This window comes from Mesoplodon bidens (assembly GCF_964165515.1).
Source record: "Mesoplodon bidens genome assembly, chromosome: X".
NCBI lineage: Eukaryota > Metazoa > Chordata > Mammalia > Artiodactyla > Ziphiidae > Mesoplodon > Mesoplodon bidens.
Window position 1 is genome coordinate 53,126,842 of NC_138163.1, and position 22,093 is coordinate 53,148,934.

The following is a 22,093-nucleotide window of genomic DNA, read 5'->3' on the forward strand; positions in this document are numbered from 1 at the left end:
CTCTCCTGGCACACCAGGAAACAAAGAGGCAAGAAAAAGTCTCGTCTCTTCGGCAGCTCCAGACTTTTTACTGGAGTCCCTCTCAGCTAGCCGTGGCACAGTAGCCCCCTTCAGGCTGTGTTCATGCAGTCAACCCCAGTCCTCTTCCTGGGATCCGACCTCCGAAGCCCGAGCCTCAGCTCCCAGCCACTGCCCGCCTCGGCGGGTGAGCAGACAAGCCTCTCAAGCTGGTGAGTGCTGGTCAGCACCGATCCACTTTGTGGGAATCTCTCTGCTTTGCCCTCCGCACCCCTGTTGCTGCGCTCTCCTCCATAGCTCTGAAGCTTCTCCCTCCGCCACCCACAGTCTCCTCCCACGAAGGGGCTTCCTAGTGTGTGGAAACCTTTCCTCCTTCACAGCTCCCTCCCACTGGTGCAGGTCCCGTCCCTATTCTGTTGTCTTTGTTTTTCCTTTTTTCTTTTACCATACCCAGGTCCGTGGGGAGTTTCTTGCCTTTTGGGAGGTCTGAGGACATCTGCCAGCGTTCAGTAGGTGTTCTGTAGGAGTTGTTCCACGTGTAGATGAATTTCTGATGTATTTGTGGACAGCAAGGTGATCTCCACGTCTTACTCTTCTGCTATCGTGAAGCTGCTCAGGAGGAAATAATTTGAGGAGGGCAGCTTGGTGGTCAGCATTGTCTTCTGCTAACATACCTCTGATTTCTAATGGCATTTTATCTCATGTAATTCTTTGTGTGTGTGTGCGCGCGTGTTTGTACACATATATAATTAAATATACACACAAGTCCATTTTCATTCTATTCCCATAGTAGAGGTCACTTGAATTGGCCCTATGATTCACCACATACTTATTCAGTAAGTATTTTGTCCATAGCTAACCCTGGAAGCAAACAAGTGACTATAGATATCTTCTCAGGATTTCTAAATATTCTCCACTCTGAAGCAGGTTTTTGAAGATGGACCAAAAGACAACAGTCACCCTCCTTGAGCTTGCTGCAAAGAGTCTGCTGAATAATGAGCCTGCAGCTATCCATGCCGTGGACGAAATCCCAAGAGACCTCTTTGTTCCATTGTTCAACGTTGCCTTCTTGGGTGGGCATAAGACGATGCTAACGGCAATGGTGAGGGTTTGGCCTTTTCGCTGTCTCCACATTGGGTCATTGAACACAAGGGAGTCATACTATGCCATCTTGGAAGCCATGATTGATGGTCTGCAGATGCTCCCTGCCCAGAACTCAACCTCTTGGTAAGACTATGATGAGTGGAGACACAGGGAGTCAGCAGGAGGGTATGCTGTAGCCTGGGGCAGGGGAATACCTAACCGTCTCCCAACAGTAGCCAATGGTGAATACTGCAGTCTTTGCAGAGCTGTCGGTCAGCACTTGGGGTCACCTTCGGGACTCTATTGCCTTATAGAGTTGATTATAGAATAGAAGTGCTTGAGGATACTATGAATGGATTTGAGTGTGATTACACACAAGCGGAATATGGGCATTGAGACAGGGAAAGCCTGGAGGTGAAGGAGGGGGTGGGAAAAGGATGAAAGACGCTGCATTTGTGTGGAAAGAACTTCTTGGTGAATGGCAATGAAGCGCAAACCAGGGTTAAAGTGCACTGTCCCTGCTTCTCATCATTGATCTTGCTGGGTTATATTAAAATCAGCTATCTCTCATGTGTTCTGTCTCTTCCTTTCCTTACAGGGGGCCCAGACTGAGGATCCTAGATTTAAGGCGTGACCCGGACTGTAAGACAATATGCTCTGAGATTCGGACCACATTCCCTTTCTGTTTTAAGTCATGCAAATACTCTCAGCGCTCTATCCTTAAGATAGAAGAAGCTCAGCATAGTGTCAGGCGCCTCGGGATTGGTAATTCTGGGTCTGCGCCTCAGTCAGCTCAGGAACCCATGGAATTACTAGTGGATATTTCCCTCAATGGTACCTTGAGAACAGAGCAATTCCTCTCTTTCCTTTGTAGTAAAATTCAGCAGGACTTTGGGTCCTTGCACATCTGCTGCAGAGATTTGCAAATCGATAGAATGCCTGCCCACAAATGTATCCTGCAGTCTCTTGTTCTGGGGTGCATTGATCACCTGGAAATGGATGAGACTGATCTGAGTGAAGTCCTCACCATTTTGCCTCGGGTGATCCACCTAAACAGCCTTACTCTGTGTAACATCCCCTTTAACTCTTATCCGAGAAGGAAGTTCATATCTTTTCTCCTCTGCCTTGGGCGGCTGGACAACCTCCAGGAGCTCAGCTTGCCTTTCGTCTGCCTCACCAATCAACTGCACAAACTGCTCAGGTAAGGGGGTGGGTAGGAACCTGGGTTCCCCGAACACCTAATTGTTAAGACAGAAGAGACCATGCTTGGATCTTCCTAAGCTCCTTGTAACCCATTTCTCTTTTTACCTCAGTGTAGGCACTGCTGGGATTTTGAATCTAGCCGGGGGAGAGAGGGGTACCTTATGGTGAGCAGCAGATGAGGTTAGAAAAGGAAGCTGTGCTCATACATTCATTCATTCATTCAGTGGCTGTGGGCGGACCCTAAAAGAAGTCTGTAAATATATTGGTGAAAAAGACTCAGTCCTTCTCCTATTGGACTTTACAGCTCTCTAGAGCAGAAGAGGAGGCATTCAGATGGAGAAACATTAAGCTATAGTACTAATGCACATGCCCATGGATGGGCCCCAATAGTTAACACTGCCAGATAATTTTGCTCCTGTATTTCCCGCAAGCCTTAGACCTTGAATGGAGAGCTTGTCATCTGGGAACTAGTCAAAGGAAACCCTCAGTTGGCTGCTTTCCCAGACCCATCCTCGCCAAATAAGTGAATCAGATGCAACACTGATTATGTTGTATATACTAAGTGCATGCAATTTCTTCACTTAATCTTTCCCGCAGTTCTTTATAATAATTACTACTGTGCACGTTTTCAAGATTAAATCCCTGTACCTCAGAGTTGTAAAGTAACTTTCTCAGGGTCACAAATGTATAAAGTCTGATCCCAAAGTCCACAATGTTAACCACCTGTTGCAAACCGTGAACACAGTACTTTATTCTAGAGCCTTAGGTACCTATAATTTGGGGCTCATTGCCCTCATTCTTCTGAAATAACCTTATGTTTTTCTCTCTATAGAGTTGTGCCACGTCAGTTGGATACACTGTATCTACCTTACTGTAGCCTTTTTAACAGAGATGTCACTGTCCTGTCCGAGAGCTCTCAGGCCACCCACCTAAGGGTATTGAGTCTCAGTAACAACCATTTCTTCTCCGAAGTTTATGAGCCCCTCCAGACTCTGTTGGAGAAGGTCTCAAGCACCTTGCAACATCTGGAGATAGACAATTGTATGATAACTGATTCTACTCTCTCTGCCGTCCTCCCAGCCCTGAGCCACTGTACCCACCTCAATTTCCTTAGCTTTGCCTTCAATCCCATTACGATGCTTGTGCTCAAGAGCCTTCTGCAGCACTTGACATCCTTGATGAAGCTGAAGTATGTGATTTATCCTGTCCCTCTCCATTGCTACGAAGAAGGGAATTTTCATGACAGTTTGGACCGACAGAAACTTGCTGAAGTTCAGGCTCATTTGGAGGCGATGCTGCACGGGGCACAGCGGGACGACATGAAATGGGTCACTTGTGATTTCCACAGTACAAGGAGGAGTTTCAACACTGATGTGTGGCCATGAAAGCGTTCACTTTTTTTTTTTTTTTTGCCTGAAACCCAAGTTTGTAGAGACACATATGTAAAGTTCTACTATTCTACGAAACTGGGGTTCAGAACACTGGATAGGTAACCTGATCTCTATAAAAGAGGAACTTTAAAAAGGAAATAGAGGAATTTGAAAGGTCCGCTGGGTCTCTTGACTGCCCTCTACATCTTCTGGTTACTAACCACAGTGTTGGGTATGTGACATAAGCTGACCCAGTCATGGTACATCATTTCCTTATCCACACTGATTGGTTCACTTATCCATTTATGGGCACTTGACGCAAGTCAGATCAATTGAAACTCTTCCTAGAGGTGATAGATGTTGAATAATTTTACCATCTAGGCACCTGCAAACTTCTTGTGTTTCTGATTACCTCAGGTGTCTTACGAGAAACCATATGCAACTAAAAGGAAACAAACAAACTATGCCCACTACCTACTGGTATCTACATCAGCATATTGCTGCCTGATTTCCCGGGTCTCAGACCCCTGGCTCAGTTATTCCTTATTCCACACACATTCACCAAGCATCTGTTATGATTTAGGTACTTTTCCAGGTGCTAAGAAAGATAAAGTCCCTGATCTCACTCAGAGTGTAGACATTCCTACGATTTATCAGTTTCTCTAGTCTTTCTTAGAGGACTGGGGAAATTATTTATTCCCTCACAACACAGTATTTTTTTCACTTTTTCCCCTTACATAGTCTGCTCAAATGATATTGGCCTATTTATCCTCTTGGATAGCTTCTCAGGCCTCAGGTCATGGCTTAAATGTTACCTCCTCAGATAGGTTTTCTCTTACTTCCCCATTTAAGTAGACTTATTCTTTTGCTGCTTTTTCTTAAGGTACCATGTCTATTTCCTTCATGGTACACATTGTTGCATATGTATTTGCTCCCTCTGCTCTTCCACTAGAGTTTCACTGCTGAGTATGGTGCACACTAACCGTATGTGGCTTTTGAACTCTAGAAATTTGGCTACTCTCAAATGTGATGTACCCTAGGTGTTGAATGCACACTGTGTATCCAAGATTAGCAAGAAACTAAGGATGTAGAATAACTAATTGCTAATTTACATGTATTGTTTACATGTTGAAATGATAACATACTGCATATCAAAGACAGTAAAGGTAAAAGAATGTAAATTAAATTCTTTATATCCTTACGTGTTAAAATGATAGCATTTTATTTCAAAGACTTAGCAAGAAAAATGTTATAATTACCTGGTTATATGTTTATATGTCAACGTGATAAAACATTGCATTCCAAAGACTAATTGATAGAAAATAAAGTTAATTAATAGGTTGTTCCTAATATTTGTATGTTGAAATGGTAACATAGAAAATGTCAAAGATCTGATAACAGAAAAGAATGGAAAAATAATTAGTATTTTGTGTATAGTGTTTCCTGGTTGAAATGGAAACAGATTGCATTTTCCTTGTTGAAATGAAAACAGATTGCACTTTAAAAACTTAGTAAGAAACAAGAATGTACAAGTAATGAATGATGTTTACATTGTTTCCTTGTTGAAATGATAACACACACATTTTAAAGACTCAGTAAAAGATTTTTTACAATTATTTTTTCTTGTTGCTTACATGTTGAAGTGATAAACTGCATTTCAAAAACAGAGAAAATGATGTAAAATTTAATTAATACTTAATAAAAATAGTTAATAACTTGTTCTTACCTCCAGTTTGCTACTGCATTTCTGACTTAGAAAGACAAACATGTTAAATGAATTGTATATGTTGTTGCTTTGCTGAAATGATAACACATGGCATTTCAAAGACATCATAAAATAAGAATGCAACAAGGCCACCAATACCCTGACACCAAAGCCAGACAAAGACACTACAGAAAAAGGAAATGAGAAGGCAATATCTTTGATGAATATAAATGAAAAAGTCCTGGACAAAATATTAGCGAAACAAATCCAACAATACATCAAAAGGACCATACACCATAAATCACTTAGGATTTATTCCAGGGTCACAAGGATGATTCAACACTTGCAAATCAATCAGTGTGAGACACCACAGCAACAAATTGAAAGATAAAAATCACATGATTATCTCAGTAGACGCAGGAAAAGCTTTTGACACAATTGAACATCCATTCATGACAACAACTCTCAACAAAGTGTGTATAGAGGGAACATGTTGCAACATGATAAGGGTATTTACGATAAACCCACAGCCAACATCATAGTGAATGGCGAAAAGCTGAAAGACTTTCCACTAAATTCAGGAGCAAGGCAAGGATGCCCACTCTCACCAGTTATATTTAACATAGTATTGGAAGTCCTAACCACAGCAATCAGACGAAAAAAGAAATAAAAGGTACCCACACTGGAAGGGAAAAGGTAAAACCGTTACTCTTTGCAGATGACATACTTTGTATAGAAAGTTCTAAAGCCTCCACCCCAAAACTATTAGAACTAATGAATGAATTCAGCAAACTTTCAGGATCCAAGATTAACATACAGAAAACTGTTGCATTTCTATACACTAATAATGAAATATCACAAAAGAAAGTTGTTTTTAAACTCTGTTTAAAATCTCAGTGAAAAGAATAAAACACCTAAGAGTAAACCTAACCAGGGAGGAGAAAGCCCTATCTGAAATCTATGATACACTGATACAGGAAACTGAAGATGAACAAAGAAATGGAAAGATATCCCATGCTGTTGGATTGGAAGAATTAATATTGTTAAAATGTCCATACTTCCCAAAGTAATCTACAGATTTAATGCAATCCCTATCATATACCCATGCCGTTTTTCACAGAACTAGAACGAAGAATCCAAAAACTCCTATGGAACCACAAAAGACCCCAAATTGCCAAAGCAATCTTGAGAAAAAAAAGGAATAAAGCTGGAGGTATAACCCTCCCAGATTTCGGACTATGCAACAAAGCTAATCAAAACAGCATGAGCCTTGGGCTTCCCTGGTGGTGCACTGGTTGAGAGTCCGCCTGCCAGTGCTGGGGACAAGGGATTGTGCCCCGGTCTGGGAAGATCCCACATGCCGCGGAGCGGCTGGGCCCATGAGACATGGCCACTGAGCCTACACATCCGGAACCTGTGCTCCGCAACGGGAGAGGCCACAACAGTGAGAGGCCCGCATACCGCAGAAAAAAGAAAAAAAAAAAACACCAAAAAATCAGCACGGGCCTGGTACAAAAACAGACACATCGATCAATGGAATAGAATAGACAGTCCAGAAATAAACCTATGCACATATGGTAAATTAATCTACCGAAAAGGAGGCAAGAATATGCAATGGAGAAAAGGCAGTTTCCTCAGTCAGTGGTGTTGGGAAATCTGGTCATCTACATGTAAAACAAAGATTAGAAAATTCCCTCACACCATATACAAAAATAAAATGGTTTAAAGACCTACATGCAAGACCTCAAAACATAAAAGTCCTAGAAGAGAACATAAGCAGAACACTCTTTGACAAAAATCATACCAATATTCCTTTGGATAAACCTCCTAAGGCAAAAGGAATAAAAACAAAAATAATCTAACGAGACCTCATTAAACTTAAAAGCTTTTGCAAGGAAAGGAAAACATCAACAAAAATGAAAATAAAACCTAAGTATTGGGATAAAATATTTGCAAATGATGTGACGGACAAGGGGTTAATATGTAAAATATATAAACAGCTCATATAACTCAATATCAAGAGAACAAACATCCCAATGATAAATGGGCAGAAGACCTGAATAGACACTTTTCCAAAGAAGATGTACACATGGTCAACAGGCACATGAAAAGATGCTCAGCATCACTAATATTTAGAGAAATGCAAATCACAACAACAATCACATATCATCTCGCACCTGTCAGAATGGCTATCATCAAAAAGTCTACAAATCGCAAATACTGGACAGGATGTGGAGAAAAGGGAATCCTTATATGCTGTTGGTGGGAATGTAAATTGGTGCAGTCACTATGGAAAACAATATGGAGCTCCCTCAAAAACTAAAAATAAAACTATCATATGATCCAGCAATTCCACTTCTGGATACATATACAGAAAAATAACAAAAGCACTGGTTTGAAAAAATACATGCACCCCAAGGTTCATAGCAGCACTATTTACAATAACAAAGATATGGAAGCAACCCAAGTGGCCATCAACAGACGAATTGATAGAAAAATGTGGCATATATACACACACAATGGAATATTACTCAGCCATAAAAAGAATGAAATTCTGCTATTTGCTGCAACATGGATGGACCTAGACAATATTATGCTTAGTGAAATGTCAGGTATAGAAAGACAAATACTGTATGATACCACTTATATGTGGAATCTAAAAAATAATACAAATGAATGCATATGCACAATGGAAACAGACTCACAGATACAGAAAACAAATTTTTGGTTACCAAAAGGGAGAGGGAAGGTAGGAGGGACAAATCAGGGGCATGGGATTAAGAGGTACAACTACTATGTATAAAATGGGAAAGCAGCAATGATGTACTGTATAGCACAGGGAATTATAGGCATTATCTGATAATAACTTGTAGTGGAGTATAATCTGAAAAAATGCTGGATCACTCTGCTGTACACCTAAAACTAATATAATATTGTAAATCAACTATATTTCAATTAAAAGAAGAGAAAGAATGCAAAATTATTTAATAATCTGTTCATATTGCTTACATATTGAGAAAATGCACTGCATTTCAAAGACTTACCAAAAAAAAAGAAAACTAAAATTAATTAACCATGGTGGTTAGCACCATGCTTACATAAAACATCTTTAGTTATGCCAGTCTGCTTTAAGATGATAACAGCTTAACTTTGATCATATGCAAAATCTGTATACTTTTACCTCTTCCCACCTCATTACATGTTATTGATGTCCCAGTTTGTATCTTTTATATTGTGAGCACTAATGAATTACTGCAACTGTATTTATTATTAATATTTTGGTCTTTCCATTTTTATACTAAAGTTAAAAGTGTTTTACCCACCACCATTACAATGTTGGAGTGTTTGAATTTGACTATATGCTTACTTTTACTTATGAGTTATATGCTTTCATAGGTTTTCATGTTGTTAATTTTTTGTTTCCACTCAAAGAACTCCCTTTAGCATTTTTTGTAAGGCAGTTCGAGTGGTGAATAACTCCCTCAGCTTTTGTTTGTCTGGGAATGTCATCATCTATCTTTCATTTCTGGAGGACGGCTTTTGTGAATAGAGTATTCTTGGTTGTTGGTTGTTTTCTTTCAGCACTTTGAATATATCATCCCACTATCTCCTGGACTGCAAGGTTTCTTTTCAGAAATCTCCTGATAGCCTTATGCTGTTCCCTTGTATATGACAAGTGGCATTTCTCTCACAGACTTAACAATTCTCTCCTTGCAAAGGGAACCCTCTTACACTGTTGGTGGGAATGTAAATTGATACAGCCACTATGGAGAAAAGTATGGAAGTTCCTTAAAAAACTAAAAATAGAACTACCATATGACCCAGCAAACCCACACCTGGGCATATACACTGAGAAAACAATAATTCAAAAAAATACATGCACCCCAATGTTCATTGCATAGCCAGGACATGGAAGCAACCTAAATGTCCATCAACAGAGGAATGGATAAAGAAGGTGTGGTACACATATACAATGGAACATTATTCAGACATAAAAAGGAAGGAAATTGTGTCATTTGCACAGACGTGGATGGACCTAGAGACTGTCATACAGAGTGAAGTAATTCAGAAAGAGAAAAACAAATATCATATCCTATAACTTATATGTGGAATCTAGAAAAATGATACAGATGAACTTATTTGCAAAGCAGAAATAGAGACACGGATGTAGAGGACAGACATATGGATACCAGGGCGGGAAGGGGGGGGTGGGTTGAATTGGGAGATTGGGATTGACATATATACACTACTATATATAAAATAGATAACGAATGAGAACCCACATGTATAGCACAGGGAACTCTACTTAATGCTCTGTGGTGACCCAAACGGGAAGGGCATCCACAAGAGAGGGGATATATATATATATATTGCTGATTCACTTTGCTGTAGAGCAGAAACTAACACAGCATTGTAAAGCAACTATACTCCAATAAAAATTAATTTTTAATAGAGTTGACTAAAATTCTAGATTGTTGTAAGTATTCAAAATAAATAAGTAAAATATAAAGACATTTAAGAAAAGAAAAACAGTTCTTTCCTTGTCTTTGACTTTTGATATTTTTATTATATTGTGTCTTCATATAACTTTCTATGAGATGATACTGTTCGAGGACTTTTGAGTTTCGTGAACATAGGGGTCCATGTTGCTCCCACAAGTTGGGTGGTTTTCATCCATTATTTCTATAAATAAAATCTCCACCACCACCTCTCTCTCTCTCTCTCTCTCTTGCTCTCTATCTCTCTCCACTACTCCTCCTCCAGGGTCTCCCATCATTCATATATGAGTCCATTTAATGGTGTTTTAAAAATCCCATAGATTTTCCCCACTCTTTTTCATTCTTTTTTCTTCTCCTCTGATTAGGTAACTTCAAACTACTGCTTTCTGAGTTCATAAATTCTTTATTCTGCTTGATGAAGTCTGCTGTTATAGCTCTCTATTATATTTCAATATTCATCCATTGTATTCTTCAGCTCCATCATTTCTCTTTGGCTCCTTTTTATGATTTCTATCTCCTTGTTGACTTTTTCATTCTGTACAGGTATTTCTTTTCTGATTTCATTGAGTTGCCTTGCAGCTGACTGGGCATATTTAAAACAATCATGTTGAATTCCTTGTCAGGCAATTCATGGACCTCCATTTTTATGGGGTCAGTTACTGGGAAATTATCTTGTTTCATTGGTGGGGAGTTGGGCTTCCTAGATTTTTCCTGCCCCTGAATATCTCGTGTTGGTGTCTTCACATTTAAGGAAGCAATCTCCTCCATCAGACTTTACTGACTTTTTTCAGGAGAGAAACACCCGCACCACTCAGCCAAGCTAGGGATACTGGGGGGTCTCGGAGGCCTCTTCTGTGGATTCACCTGCTCTGCCCTTCTTCTTCCAACTTGTGAAGGAAGCGTTTGGATGATACACGCCTTTTCTCAATTGCACAAAGCCAGGGCACATGCTGACACCCTCCAGTTTATTTTCCCCATTTCGGTACCCTGAAGTGTTTAAGGTATGTCTGTCCTCACCATCCAGCAGAGTGGTGCCTGTCCTCTTTATGCACATGTGCATGATCTGTTGAGGCATGAGTGTACCTTCTGCAGGGGTGTCCATGGAATGCCGGTTCTGAGAGGGTCAAGAACATGGAGTGCTGGATATGCTCATGGGCAAATTGAGGCTTCTGTAGGTGATGGGTCCTATGAGGTTTGTAGGGTACAGTCTGTGAGACAGTTAGAAGAACTGCAGCCCTTTGTTGAGCTTGGTGCCCTGTTTGCTGTGAGCCATTGTCCTTTCCCCTTCTCCTTGCTATTCCAAGACTATTCAGCCATGCTCATCGCCTCTGGGTTCTGGGTTTGGGCAAGAAAGAAGTGGCATTCCTGGGCAGCGGCTAGCACCACTGGGTATTCAGGTGCTCACCGCACTCTCACTTTCCCCCATGGGAGGAATTGCAGGCCTAGTGCATCTATGTAGGCATTGATATGTGTAGCCTTGGGGGAAGATTGATATTGGTAGCGTGAAGCTATTCTTCCTACTCTCTTCAACGTGTCTGTTCTTGGATTTTTTTTTTCTAATGGATCAGGGTGTTGGGGCTTCATCACTGGATACTGGGGCTCCCACAAAAACACTCTCGCCCATGCTGATTAGGCAAAATATTTATTTGGAGACTCCTGTTATGCCAACTTCCTGACATCACACTCTAGAACTATGTTTTGAATGGAAAAATGTTTGAGTGGATAAAAAGAAGCAGCCCAGGAAAAAGTTCATTCCCGACTAGTACTATGAAAATCTATGAACCACAATTTTATTTTCGATGGTTTTTACGTGGAAGGGGTTTCCAAATTGTACTGGACAGTCATATCATGACAAACGACACAGCTCATGAATAAACACTCTGTACAGAATCCCTATCTTCTCACTTGTCTGCATCCTTGGCCTGGAAGAAATTGTAATTTAATATTAACTTTAATCCATACTACAGTAATCCTTACAGGATGAGCCTTTTATTCTACCTATTATATTCAACCTAGGGCTGTTGAATTTTACATCGTGATGGTTGGTGGGTAGGGATATTCAACTCTACGCCACGGGACAGTAACTGCAACCGTTTTCCTTCTTTCGAGGTGGATGGACCTAGAATCTGTCACACAGAGTGAAGTAAGCCAGAAAGAGTAAAGCAAATACCGTCGGCTAACACATATATATGGAATCTAAGAAAAAAATATAGGTCATGAAGGAACTAGGGGTAAGACGGGAATAAAGACACAGACCTACTAGAGAATGTACTTGAAGATATGGGGAGGGGGAAGGGTAAGCTGTGACAAAGTGAGAGAGTGGCATGGACATATATACACTACCAAACCTAAAATAGATAGCTAGTGGGAAGCAGTCGAATAGCATGGGGGGATCAGCTCCGTGCTTTGCCAACGCCTGGAGGGGTGGGATAGGGAGGGTGGAAGGGAGGGAGACAAAAGAGGGAGGAGATAGGGGAACCTGTGTGTATGTGTGGCTGGTTCACTTTGTTGTAGGGTGGAGGCTGGCACACCATTGTAAAGCAATTGTGCTCCAATAAAGATGTAAAAAAAAAAACAAAAAAACATAAAAACACTGACAGTAAACTTATTTCCATATATCAACGAATTTCACAAAGGAACAAAGAAAAACAGGTTCTGAATGCAATTTCCATAATGATACACCCCCATCTGACGCTATCTCCTGTGTACTGTTGCTAGGTAAGTCAACTTTGCTTTCTGAAAGTAAAGTCACATAGGACATCTAGTTCAGTTGTACATATGTGTGTTAGAACCAGAAGAATTTGAGTATTTTCCTTTAGGGAAACAGCATCACAACTGTTCTCTTGCTCCCCTTTCCCACTTCTCTGTGTTAGATAAAGCCACTCCTCCTCCTAAAACCACTGGCACCAAATTCCAAAGTGGCCACCTCAAAACAAAAAAAGATAAAAGAAGGAAAATTTGTTCCCGTGAAATCCTGCTAAATCACATGCATGAGAAATGGTTTATCATGCTGCCTAAACACAGTGCCTGATAAACGTAATGCCTAAACTGGACCCGAGATACACAGATCTTTAACCATAGAGTTTCTTCCCTGCCCCCGCGATATATAGTAGAGGGTGGTGACAGGGCCCCACTGATATAACTAAACGTTTTCAAAAGGTCCTGAGGAGCTCCTGATTGTCATCTCAGAGAAAGAATGATTGATTTGAGTTATCAGGTCTGACAGGAGCAGAATCTGATGTAAGAGAGATAATGAGGAGGACAGAATTGGTATTTTGGTCAAAAAAGTTGACCCCAATCACCATCAGGTGACCATAGTTAGGCTCAATAAAATTGTTCTGCAGCTTGCACTGTTGATCTGCTCATCTGTATCTAATTATAACAACTATATCAGGTCTTGGTGTCAGATTCCATCCTATGACTACACGGAGATGTTTCCTAAATCCAGCCTAAAGGTTCATAATAGGCTCTATTTGAAATAAAGATATGCCTCCTTTTTTGTCTCCTGAATTTATGTGTCCCACAAATAATTCTCCACAGTTACATGAGACACAGTGACCTGCACGAATAACTGTCTTCTCTTACTGTTCTATACCCCAAACTAGGACATTTTTCAGTAGGCCTAGAACCACAGAGTCTCTTGTCTTTTCTAAATACCTAAACTCTAACCACAGTGGAAAATTTGATTTGTTGCATTTTCTTCAGCTCATTTATGCAGCCATGCCACATTGCAGGAACCTAGAAAAATAATCTGAACAATATAAAGCATTGTTTACCAAGGCCAGCAAACAAGAAATATCAGATCACACTTATCTTGGACATACTGATGATGATCCTGCAGTTTCCCACACAAATCAGCAAAATAGGTGTTCCTGGATTTGCAATAAAAAACCCCTACAATATATATCCTCCTACTCTTTTCTCTCTTCTTTCTGGAGAGAGACAGACAGAATGAACACTGTAAAATCTAATGAATTCAGATTCCACTCATTTGTAATTGTTGTAGTTCAAAGTTTATGATACTTCCTTTTCAGTGTTTATTTAAAAGAAGGAAATGTTTTCAGCTATCATCAAGCAATTCATAAACCACTCATATACACATATTCCACATAGTAGAGATACGTTTATATCTATACACAAACCTTAAATAGAGGCCATGAAATAGACTCAAATTTGACTGGGTCTAATTAGCATGGCATCCCAAAGAGATCTTTCATGATCTCAACTTTTCAGTAACTGGGGCTGATTTCCCAGATTTTGTGAATTAGTAAGGCTGAACCCAATGTTACCTTCTGGTGAGGACCCTGGTGTGTGAGCAGAACACAGAGTGTGGAGTCAGACGGCCTGTGGGCCACTCTTGGTATGCCACCTGCAATATCCATGACCTCTTAGTCAACTGATCAATTTCATACCTCTGGACTTCAGTGTTCGCATCTGTAAAATTCTGTAACAGTACGTAATCTATAGAGTTACCTCTCTTAAATGAGTTATCCTTCTCAAGTGCGTGGCCTGCAGTCATCACTATACATTTTTCCTCTGAAATTAAAAACTACAACTCATTAGATTTGCTTTAATTTCCTTTAGACCTGCATGAAACTGAAGTCAACAACGCTTACCTGTACCCACTGCTTAGGCTCTTAACAGTAGTTTCTACAGCATGTCCAGGATTGTGGTTTTGGGGAGGACTTATTTCATCCTTATGTGTTAATTTGTTATGTGTTAAATTTCATGTGCTAACGGGGGGAGAAAAGCACATAAAATGAACACATTAGAGAGGGGTGGGTGTAGGTAAAGCCCAAGCTTGTGTGCTTAGAAGGTCACTCGGAGGCACCAACATCATGGAGGAGATGAGGAATGTGGGCAATCTCAGATCTCCTGTTCTCCCAAAGGTAATGTTCCCCTCAAACTTGCAGATCAAGTAGAAACCTACTGTCATTGGACCCTTCTGTCAGAAAGCTGACTCAGCCCTCCCAGGCACATGAGCTCTGTGGGTTGCTAAGGGTGAGGGTCATGTAGATGCTGCCATCCTGTGGACAATATTTACCTGAGAGGCCCAGCCCTTCTTGTCCGGTCAGAATCCTGGGCTCTTAAACCCAAAGGGTATATGGTCTCTTTGGCTCTGTTGTCACCATGACCCTGTGGTAGATCCAGCCCTACAAGTCACTAGAGAATGGTGGACTCCTAAACCCTGTGTGTCACGTGGCTCCTTCTCTCATGTGACCCTGACTAGCTACCAGCATGTGGTAGCCTCAGCCCTTGATGTGACCTACTGCTTAGGGTTATGTGGATGCTATGGTCTGGTACCCTTCCCAGTATGGTACATGTCACATTCAGCAATCTCCATCATGTGAAGGTTGTGGGCTACTACACGCTGTAGATCCATGTATGGGCAACAGTGTGGCTCCTACCACACGTGGCACCTAAGGTTCTTCCACTCATGTGGGCTCTGAAGCTTCTAGACCACTGTTGGTCAAGTGGACCTTATGGTCATGTGCCAGCATGTGATCATGTGAGACTCAGCCCCCTCAGTCACGTGAAGATTGAGGGCTCCTCAGTTCGGTGGTTCAGGTGGTCCCGGAAGTCATGTGATCACCTACAGTCGTGCAAGAGGGTCTGGCCTTTAAGAGTGGGGAGGGTCTATTGAACTGCAGTTCGGCTTAACCTCCAGAAGTGTCACTCCCATAGGTGCAGAAGACCTTTAGACCTCTGGTGGGTGCTCTGGCTGAGGCGGGACTTTGAGGGGACTCTGGCTCACATCCCAACCTTTCCACCAACCTTTATATCCTGCTGCGGTGGGTGGTACTCAGGAAGGAGGTGCCCCCGCCAGTGGTAGAAGTTTACTCAGGGAACTGGGCTTTTAGAGGCACCCAAGCAACGTCAGACCGAAGTCCGGCAAAGAGCCGAGGGCCTGAGAGAGAGGTTGGACGGAGGTGGGGGGCGTGAGGGGGCTTCTGGCTACGGCCTAACTGTTGTAGAGCTGGCAGAGAAAGCCTCTGGGTGTATGCGACCTGAACCTGGACTTACGGGAGAAGCTGCTGGTAGAGAGTGAAGTGGAAAAGGAGGATGGCCTGGCCTGGGTGGGTCGGGTGGCCGTGGACGGGGTGGCTGGGATTCATGGACTTGGATGTCATCTCTCATCAGCTGGGTCCTGGTCCGTCATGAAAATGGTATTGAATGAGTCAAGTTGAGCAGATAGCGACATTGTGTATACATTTAAGGGGGAGAAATACTTCTTGATACATGGCTCAAGAATATTGTCACTTGTGATAATTTATATTACATGATGCTTAAATAATCCACTTTATTTTTCTCTCACTTCAGCATTTCCAAGCTTGTTCTGCAAAACACTAAGGCCACAAAAAAACAGCAACAGCGAAATTGGACTCTACTTCAGAGACGTGTGGAACATACAGGACTAGAGGTAAATGAATTTCCATACCGTAGGATGTTTTTTAGATAATATGCTAATATACAATATGAATGTCAAAGAGAGGGATCGTTTTCCCAACTTATGTGGGGATGATACATTTTTCCACAGAGCATCTGAGAAACGAGTATTCCCAGAAAATATTCTGTTTGGACCTGTCCACACTAAATCTCCTACCACTTTAAAAGCTTGTGCCTTTGCGTACTAAGAGCAAGAGAATGTATGCTTATAATTATTATAATCTATTATTCTTCTCTTTAAGAAATTACTTATTGCGCTGAAATGCATTTTATCTTATCTCATCAGCCAGGCTCTCTCCTGCTTAAATCTATTCACTTTTTAATCTTCAGAGGTAACTTCAATTTCTATACATATGTCGGATAGCGTGGTGGCAAAGACAAGGGCATAAGTGCAATTCATTAAGCAGTCTTATCTATAGCAACAAACATAGTGCCGTACTCTGGAAAGCAAAGTACAACTTACCTGTCAGGATGAGCAGACACAATACCTCTCATTTTATACAAATATCACACACTTCTCCAAAACAGTTTTATTATGATGTAATAATTAAAGCTGTCATGTTTTGAGTCCCTATTATGTGTCAAGCACTGTGATAACCTCATCATGTAAGTTAAGTCATTTCACCCTCAGAAAAATCCTGAGAGGGTGTTATTTCAGTTGGCAGACGAGATACGTGAGTCAGCAGACGCTGAGCTATGCTAGGTCATAGACAATCCCCAAATCTCACTGGCTTATTCCTCACTCTCACTACATGTCCATGGCAGGTGCACGTCCATCACAGGATGGTGGATGTCAGAGATCTGATCTCTTCTTACTGGAATGATGTGGAGACTGAACCCGACAGAGCAGCCACCATGTAGAACGTTGTTGATCGCTGTGCCTGAGGGAAAGAGGGCCCTGTGCCTGGAGGGAGGTCTCACACCAACAACCATATGTTGTGGCCCAGAATTATTTCACATATCACTCAAACCCATTAGCCAGAGCTAGTCACATTTATGGCCCCGCCCAAACAAAGGGGATAAAGCAAGAAGTGCAGTTCTGCCAGGGGCCTGGAACAGGGGAGAAGTGGAAACACTTGGCAAACAGGACCACTGACTGCTGCATGATACAACTGAAATGCAGAGAGATTGAGCACTTGTGTAAAGTCACATGGGCAGTAAGGGACAGAGAAGGATTTGAATCCAGACAGGTATGTTTTCAAAGTCGAGGTTGTTTACATACTCTTTTCTATATTGTATGCTATTCTCTTAAATGAAATATATATATATTCTTGACCCCTGAACAACGCGGGGTTTGGGGACGCCGACGCCCTGCACAGTCAAAACTCTGCAGATAAGTCTTGAGTCCCCCCAAAACATAACTACTAATAGCCTACTCTTGACTGGAAGCCTTCCTGATAACATAAACAGTGGATTAACACATTTTGTGTGTTATATGTGTTATATAGTGTATTTTTGCAATAAAGTAAGCCAGAGGAAAGAAAATGTTATTAAGAAAATCGTAAGGGAGAGAAAATACATTTACAGTACTGTACTGTATTATTGATACCGAAAGTTTGCATCATCTGATTACAAAATGAATCATCTGTCCATCAGTACCTACATCAATACTGTCTTATATGATACAAAACATGGTAGATGTTATATGTACTACTAACACTAGACAGCAAAATTAGAAAGACTGTGTGAAAAAGAAATTCATATTTTTAACAGGTATAGGGATTCTTGCATTGATAACAAAGAAGCAGCAATATGATTGCTTTATGGTTGTCTAGTGTGATGGATACCATTTCTTCATGGTAGCCAAACCATACACCAATGAATGAATCATTATAAAACTTTTATGGCATACAGTATCACAGTCATATTCATAATACAGTATTGGAAACATTGTTATACTAAAAAAAAACACATACCTGTGGTGGTGATAGTTTGATGTGCAGTTTCTCCGATTATGAGAGAGACAGAGACAGAGAGAGACAGAGAGACAGAGAGACGTACTGTACTGGTACGGGTATGTAAGTCCTTGAAAGCAAAGTTATAAAATAGTAAGAAAACTAACACATCATTAATTTTTTATTAAATATCACACATCTTCTGCCTGTGTAAGGATAGGCTATCCAGTTCAATACCTGTCTTGTACATGATGATCTACATGTGTATTTTTTATACATTTGTTGAAAGAAAATGTACGTAAAAGTAGACCCACGCAGTTCAAAACCTGTTGTTCCAGGGTCAGCTGTACTTATAGTAGAGATCCTATTACTTCAGTGCTCCAGTTCCCTCTTCCTTAATCATCTGATGTGCCAAGAGTGGAACTGAATACACGTGGTGGCAGTGGCAGCACTGCAAAGCTTTGGGGCTCCTCCAAACAGATGAATGGATTGGGTATATGAGTGTTCATTATATTCAAACATAAAAATTAGAAAATAAAACCTGGAGTTAGATGAAAAGCCTGTTCATGGATCATTTACTTTATAAAAATTAATCTCATGTCTTTCCACTCTTGTCAAGGAAAAATAATAAAAATAAGAACAGAAATTAATGGAACTGATAGGAGATATGACACAGTTCAACAACAACAACAAAATGCTAGCTGCAAGCACTTTAGAGAGATAAGAAAATAAGGACACATCTGGAAACAAGGGTCAAGAAAATTAGAGATAAGGCACAGAGAAGCCACTCTGAAATGAGAAAAGCTGTCACACTTTAACTTTCAGCAAAGATTCAAAAGATACAACAGTGTTATGGAAAAGATATGCTGATAAATTTAAAATTTAGAGAAAACAGGCAAATCCCAGGGAAAAACACGATTTTCCATGCTAAAGAAACAGAAAATCTTAATATTATTAAAAGTATTCTTGACAAAGAATACACGAGAAGGCAAAATTATTAGCCAACCTCAGATAGTTACACATATGCAAAAAGTATACATAAATTAATAGCAAGCTAAATCCTGCCACGGCCAAGACAGGAAACACAGGATGACAAACTCGTGTTTAACCCCAAGCATGCCACGTTGGTTTAACATTAGGAGATCTGTGAAGTTAATTTAGCCCATTAGTGAAATAAAGGAAGGAGGAAAGGAAGATTATCACTAAATATTCAGTAAAAAAAAGGCCTACAAGAATTGAAACAGCCAATCAGCAGTAAAACTGACAATAACGGGAATTCTCAGCAACTCATAAATTGAAAGATGTTTCTTTAGACTGACAACAAATATTAAAAAAAGAGTAAACTGCATCAGACATCATACTTAAGAGCGAAACATTGGAAGCATTCCCTTTAGAATCAGAAGGGAGACAAAGATGACTTACATGACCATTTTGTTTTAGCATCATACTACATCTCTTAGGCAGTACAGTGAGCCGGAATGTATATATACATTTATACACATGTGAATTAATAAATGTGTACAAGGGAAAATAAAGCTGTCAAGATAACATAGTTACCTTCATGTAAATTCAAGAGAGGCTAAGGAAATTAAGATTAATGATAGAGATTAATAAGTTTGTTGAGTATAAGACTAATATACACAAATTAATTGTAACAAATAGAAAGTACCATTTTAATTCTGAATATATCATTTACAGAAGCCAAAATTTTAATGTTCTATAAAGCCAACTATGAAACGGATTCCACTGGCAACTCTTCAGACATACATGAACACACATATGCTTTCCTGTTCTTTATTGAACAAAAAGCTAAAGACATGAAACCAGTGTGTGTGTGTGTGTGTGTGTGTGTGTGTGTGTGTGTGTACACATTAACCAGAACCCCTTACAGCTCGGGTTATAAATGGGATCTCGGTTGTGTCAAGCATATGCACCAGCCTGAGACTTGGAGGCGTAACTGAATGACATGGGAGCCACGTATGGCTCAGTGACATGGTCAACTGTGTATGACGGGAGGTGTCTCTGGTTCTTATGGAGCAGTCACAGCAGAGTGTCTGGAATGCATACATGTCAGTTAGCACACAGGCAGCAGTGGTGTTTCAGCTATAGCAGTCCCAAAGCATGAGTGGACTTCCCCTGGCTGCACAGCATCCAAGCCAGCTTTTCTGGCCCTCACAGAGTTTTTGTCAGCTATGTAATATATTTTATTAACAACATCTTATTTTTATGAAATAGCTATTAGAATGAATAGCTGGCATAGGCAAGTGGGAACTTTGATTGATAGAGTCCTTGACACCAAAATTGGTTCAAGCCAAGAGCCCTGGAGGAAGTGGGAATCTGAGAAAAGTTATTTGGCTTAGGTGCATCTGAAGACAGTAAGGATCCAACTGACATTAGAGGATGAAATATTGGTGTCCCATGGCACACAATGGTGAAACAGTGCAGGAGTTGTCGCCTGTGGTCACTTGAATGAAATGCCTTTGAAGTCAATGTGTCCGTGGTCCAAACAGATGCTGTTAGGGACTCAGAGGAGGCTCCCTTCCCCACAGCACTGAGAAACACATTAGTGCGGAGGGCATCTTCATCTTCGAAGTGTTCTGAAGTGGCTGACTTGTGTAGGCCACAGATGAGATGGGAGATCCCCTCATTTCACTGGGGATGTTGTGGTCCTGGAGTTGCATGCCCAGTAGGAACACTTAACCTCCTGCCTCAAGGTGAGTGCTGTTTACCTTAATAAGCAGCAAGGCTGGAAGGGTAGTCACATTGGTTTGACCTACAGCAATCTTTGAAGGTAGGTAATTGATCAACAGATCCCTTGGATCTTGAAATATCTGAACATATTCCAAAGTTGCATTTGATCAGTGTAAAAACAAATAAAATATTAATAAGTATTGATTTATAATAAAATATAAGAACATAAAAATAAATAAATCAAGCTCTAGGCCTGGTGACTTGAGCTATCGTGATCGCGAATGGTAGTCGGTTAGTCAATTCTCACACTTGGCCAAGAGCATGATGTATGAGTGGACTACTGAGGAAGCACCCTACAGTGAAGTGGCAAGTAACTACAGTAACTTTTCTTCCCAGGCTTAGCGAGTGGAACTGTCATCAACTTACCGCTGTTACTGTGCATTTGCTTTAAGGATACTTGCTCTAAGCCAGAGCTCGAAAAACTTTTCCTGGAAAGGGCCAGATGACAAATATATGAGGCTTTGCAGGCCTTTCAGTTTCCGATGGTGCTATTCATATCTGCATTGTAGAGCAAAAGCTGCCACTGACACAGCATGGCTGTTTTCCAATAAAACTTTATATATGGACAGGGACATGTGAATTTCAAATAATTTTCACATGCCAGAAAATACGATTCTTCTTTGGATTTTTTTAACCATTCGACTATGTAAAACATTCTTAGCTTGCAGGTCATAGAGAAACAGGCTCGTGGGCCATAATTCCCCAATCCCCACTGTAAGCTAATGGAATCACTAGGTCTCCAAAAAGAGCACTGAGTGGAAAGTCAGCAAAGTGAGGTGGCAGGCATTCCTAAGGTCTTCTGCCAAGCATAACCCCAAAGCTGATGCCTTTTAACATAGTGGTTTTCAACCTTGGTTGCACACTGCAATCACATGAAGAGTTTTAAAAATGTGATTGATTGGGTCTGCCCCAAAATCTGTTTTAATTGTTGTGGGTGTAGGCTGGCGCTAGTGATATTTTCAATCTTCCCAAGTGACTCTAGTGTGTAAACAAGGTTGAGAACTGACTAAACAATTTAAATGATGAGAGTGCAAGTATTTTATAATATTTAGTTTAAAAATCTTATAGTTGTGGTTTTGGAATAATAATATTCCAATAATGAATACATAGAATATTCCAATC

The 22,093-nt window shown here is 40.7% G+C and overlaps 1 protein-coding gene across 1 annotated transcript; it reads left to right on the plus strand.

Annotated features, from left to right (window-relative positions):
- Window positions 1-955: 955 nt before the first annotated feature.
- Window positions 956-3,973, plus strand: LOC308608902 (melanoma antigen preferentially expressed in tumors-like; the record flags this gene model as incomplete). The annotated part of the gene is made up of 3 exons (XM_081222250.1): window positions 956-1,245; window positions 1,700-2,302; window positions 3,137-3,973. The coding sequence occupies 3 exons, from the start codon at window positions 956-958 to the stop codon at window positions 3,687-3,689; spliced, it is 1,446 nt and encodes a 481-aa protein (XP_081078376.1). The 3' UTR covers window positions 3,690-3,973.
- Between the last annotated feature and the right edge of the window lie 18,120 nt (window positions 3,974-22,093).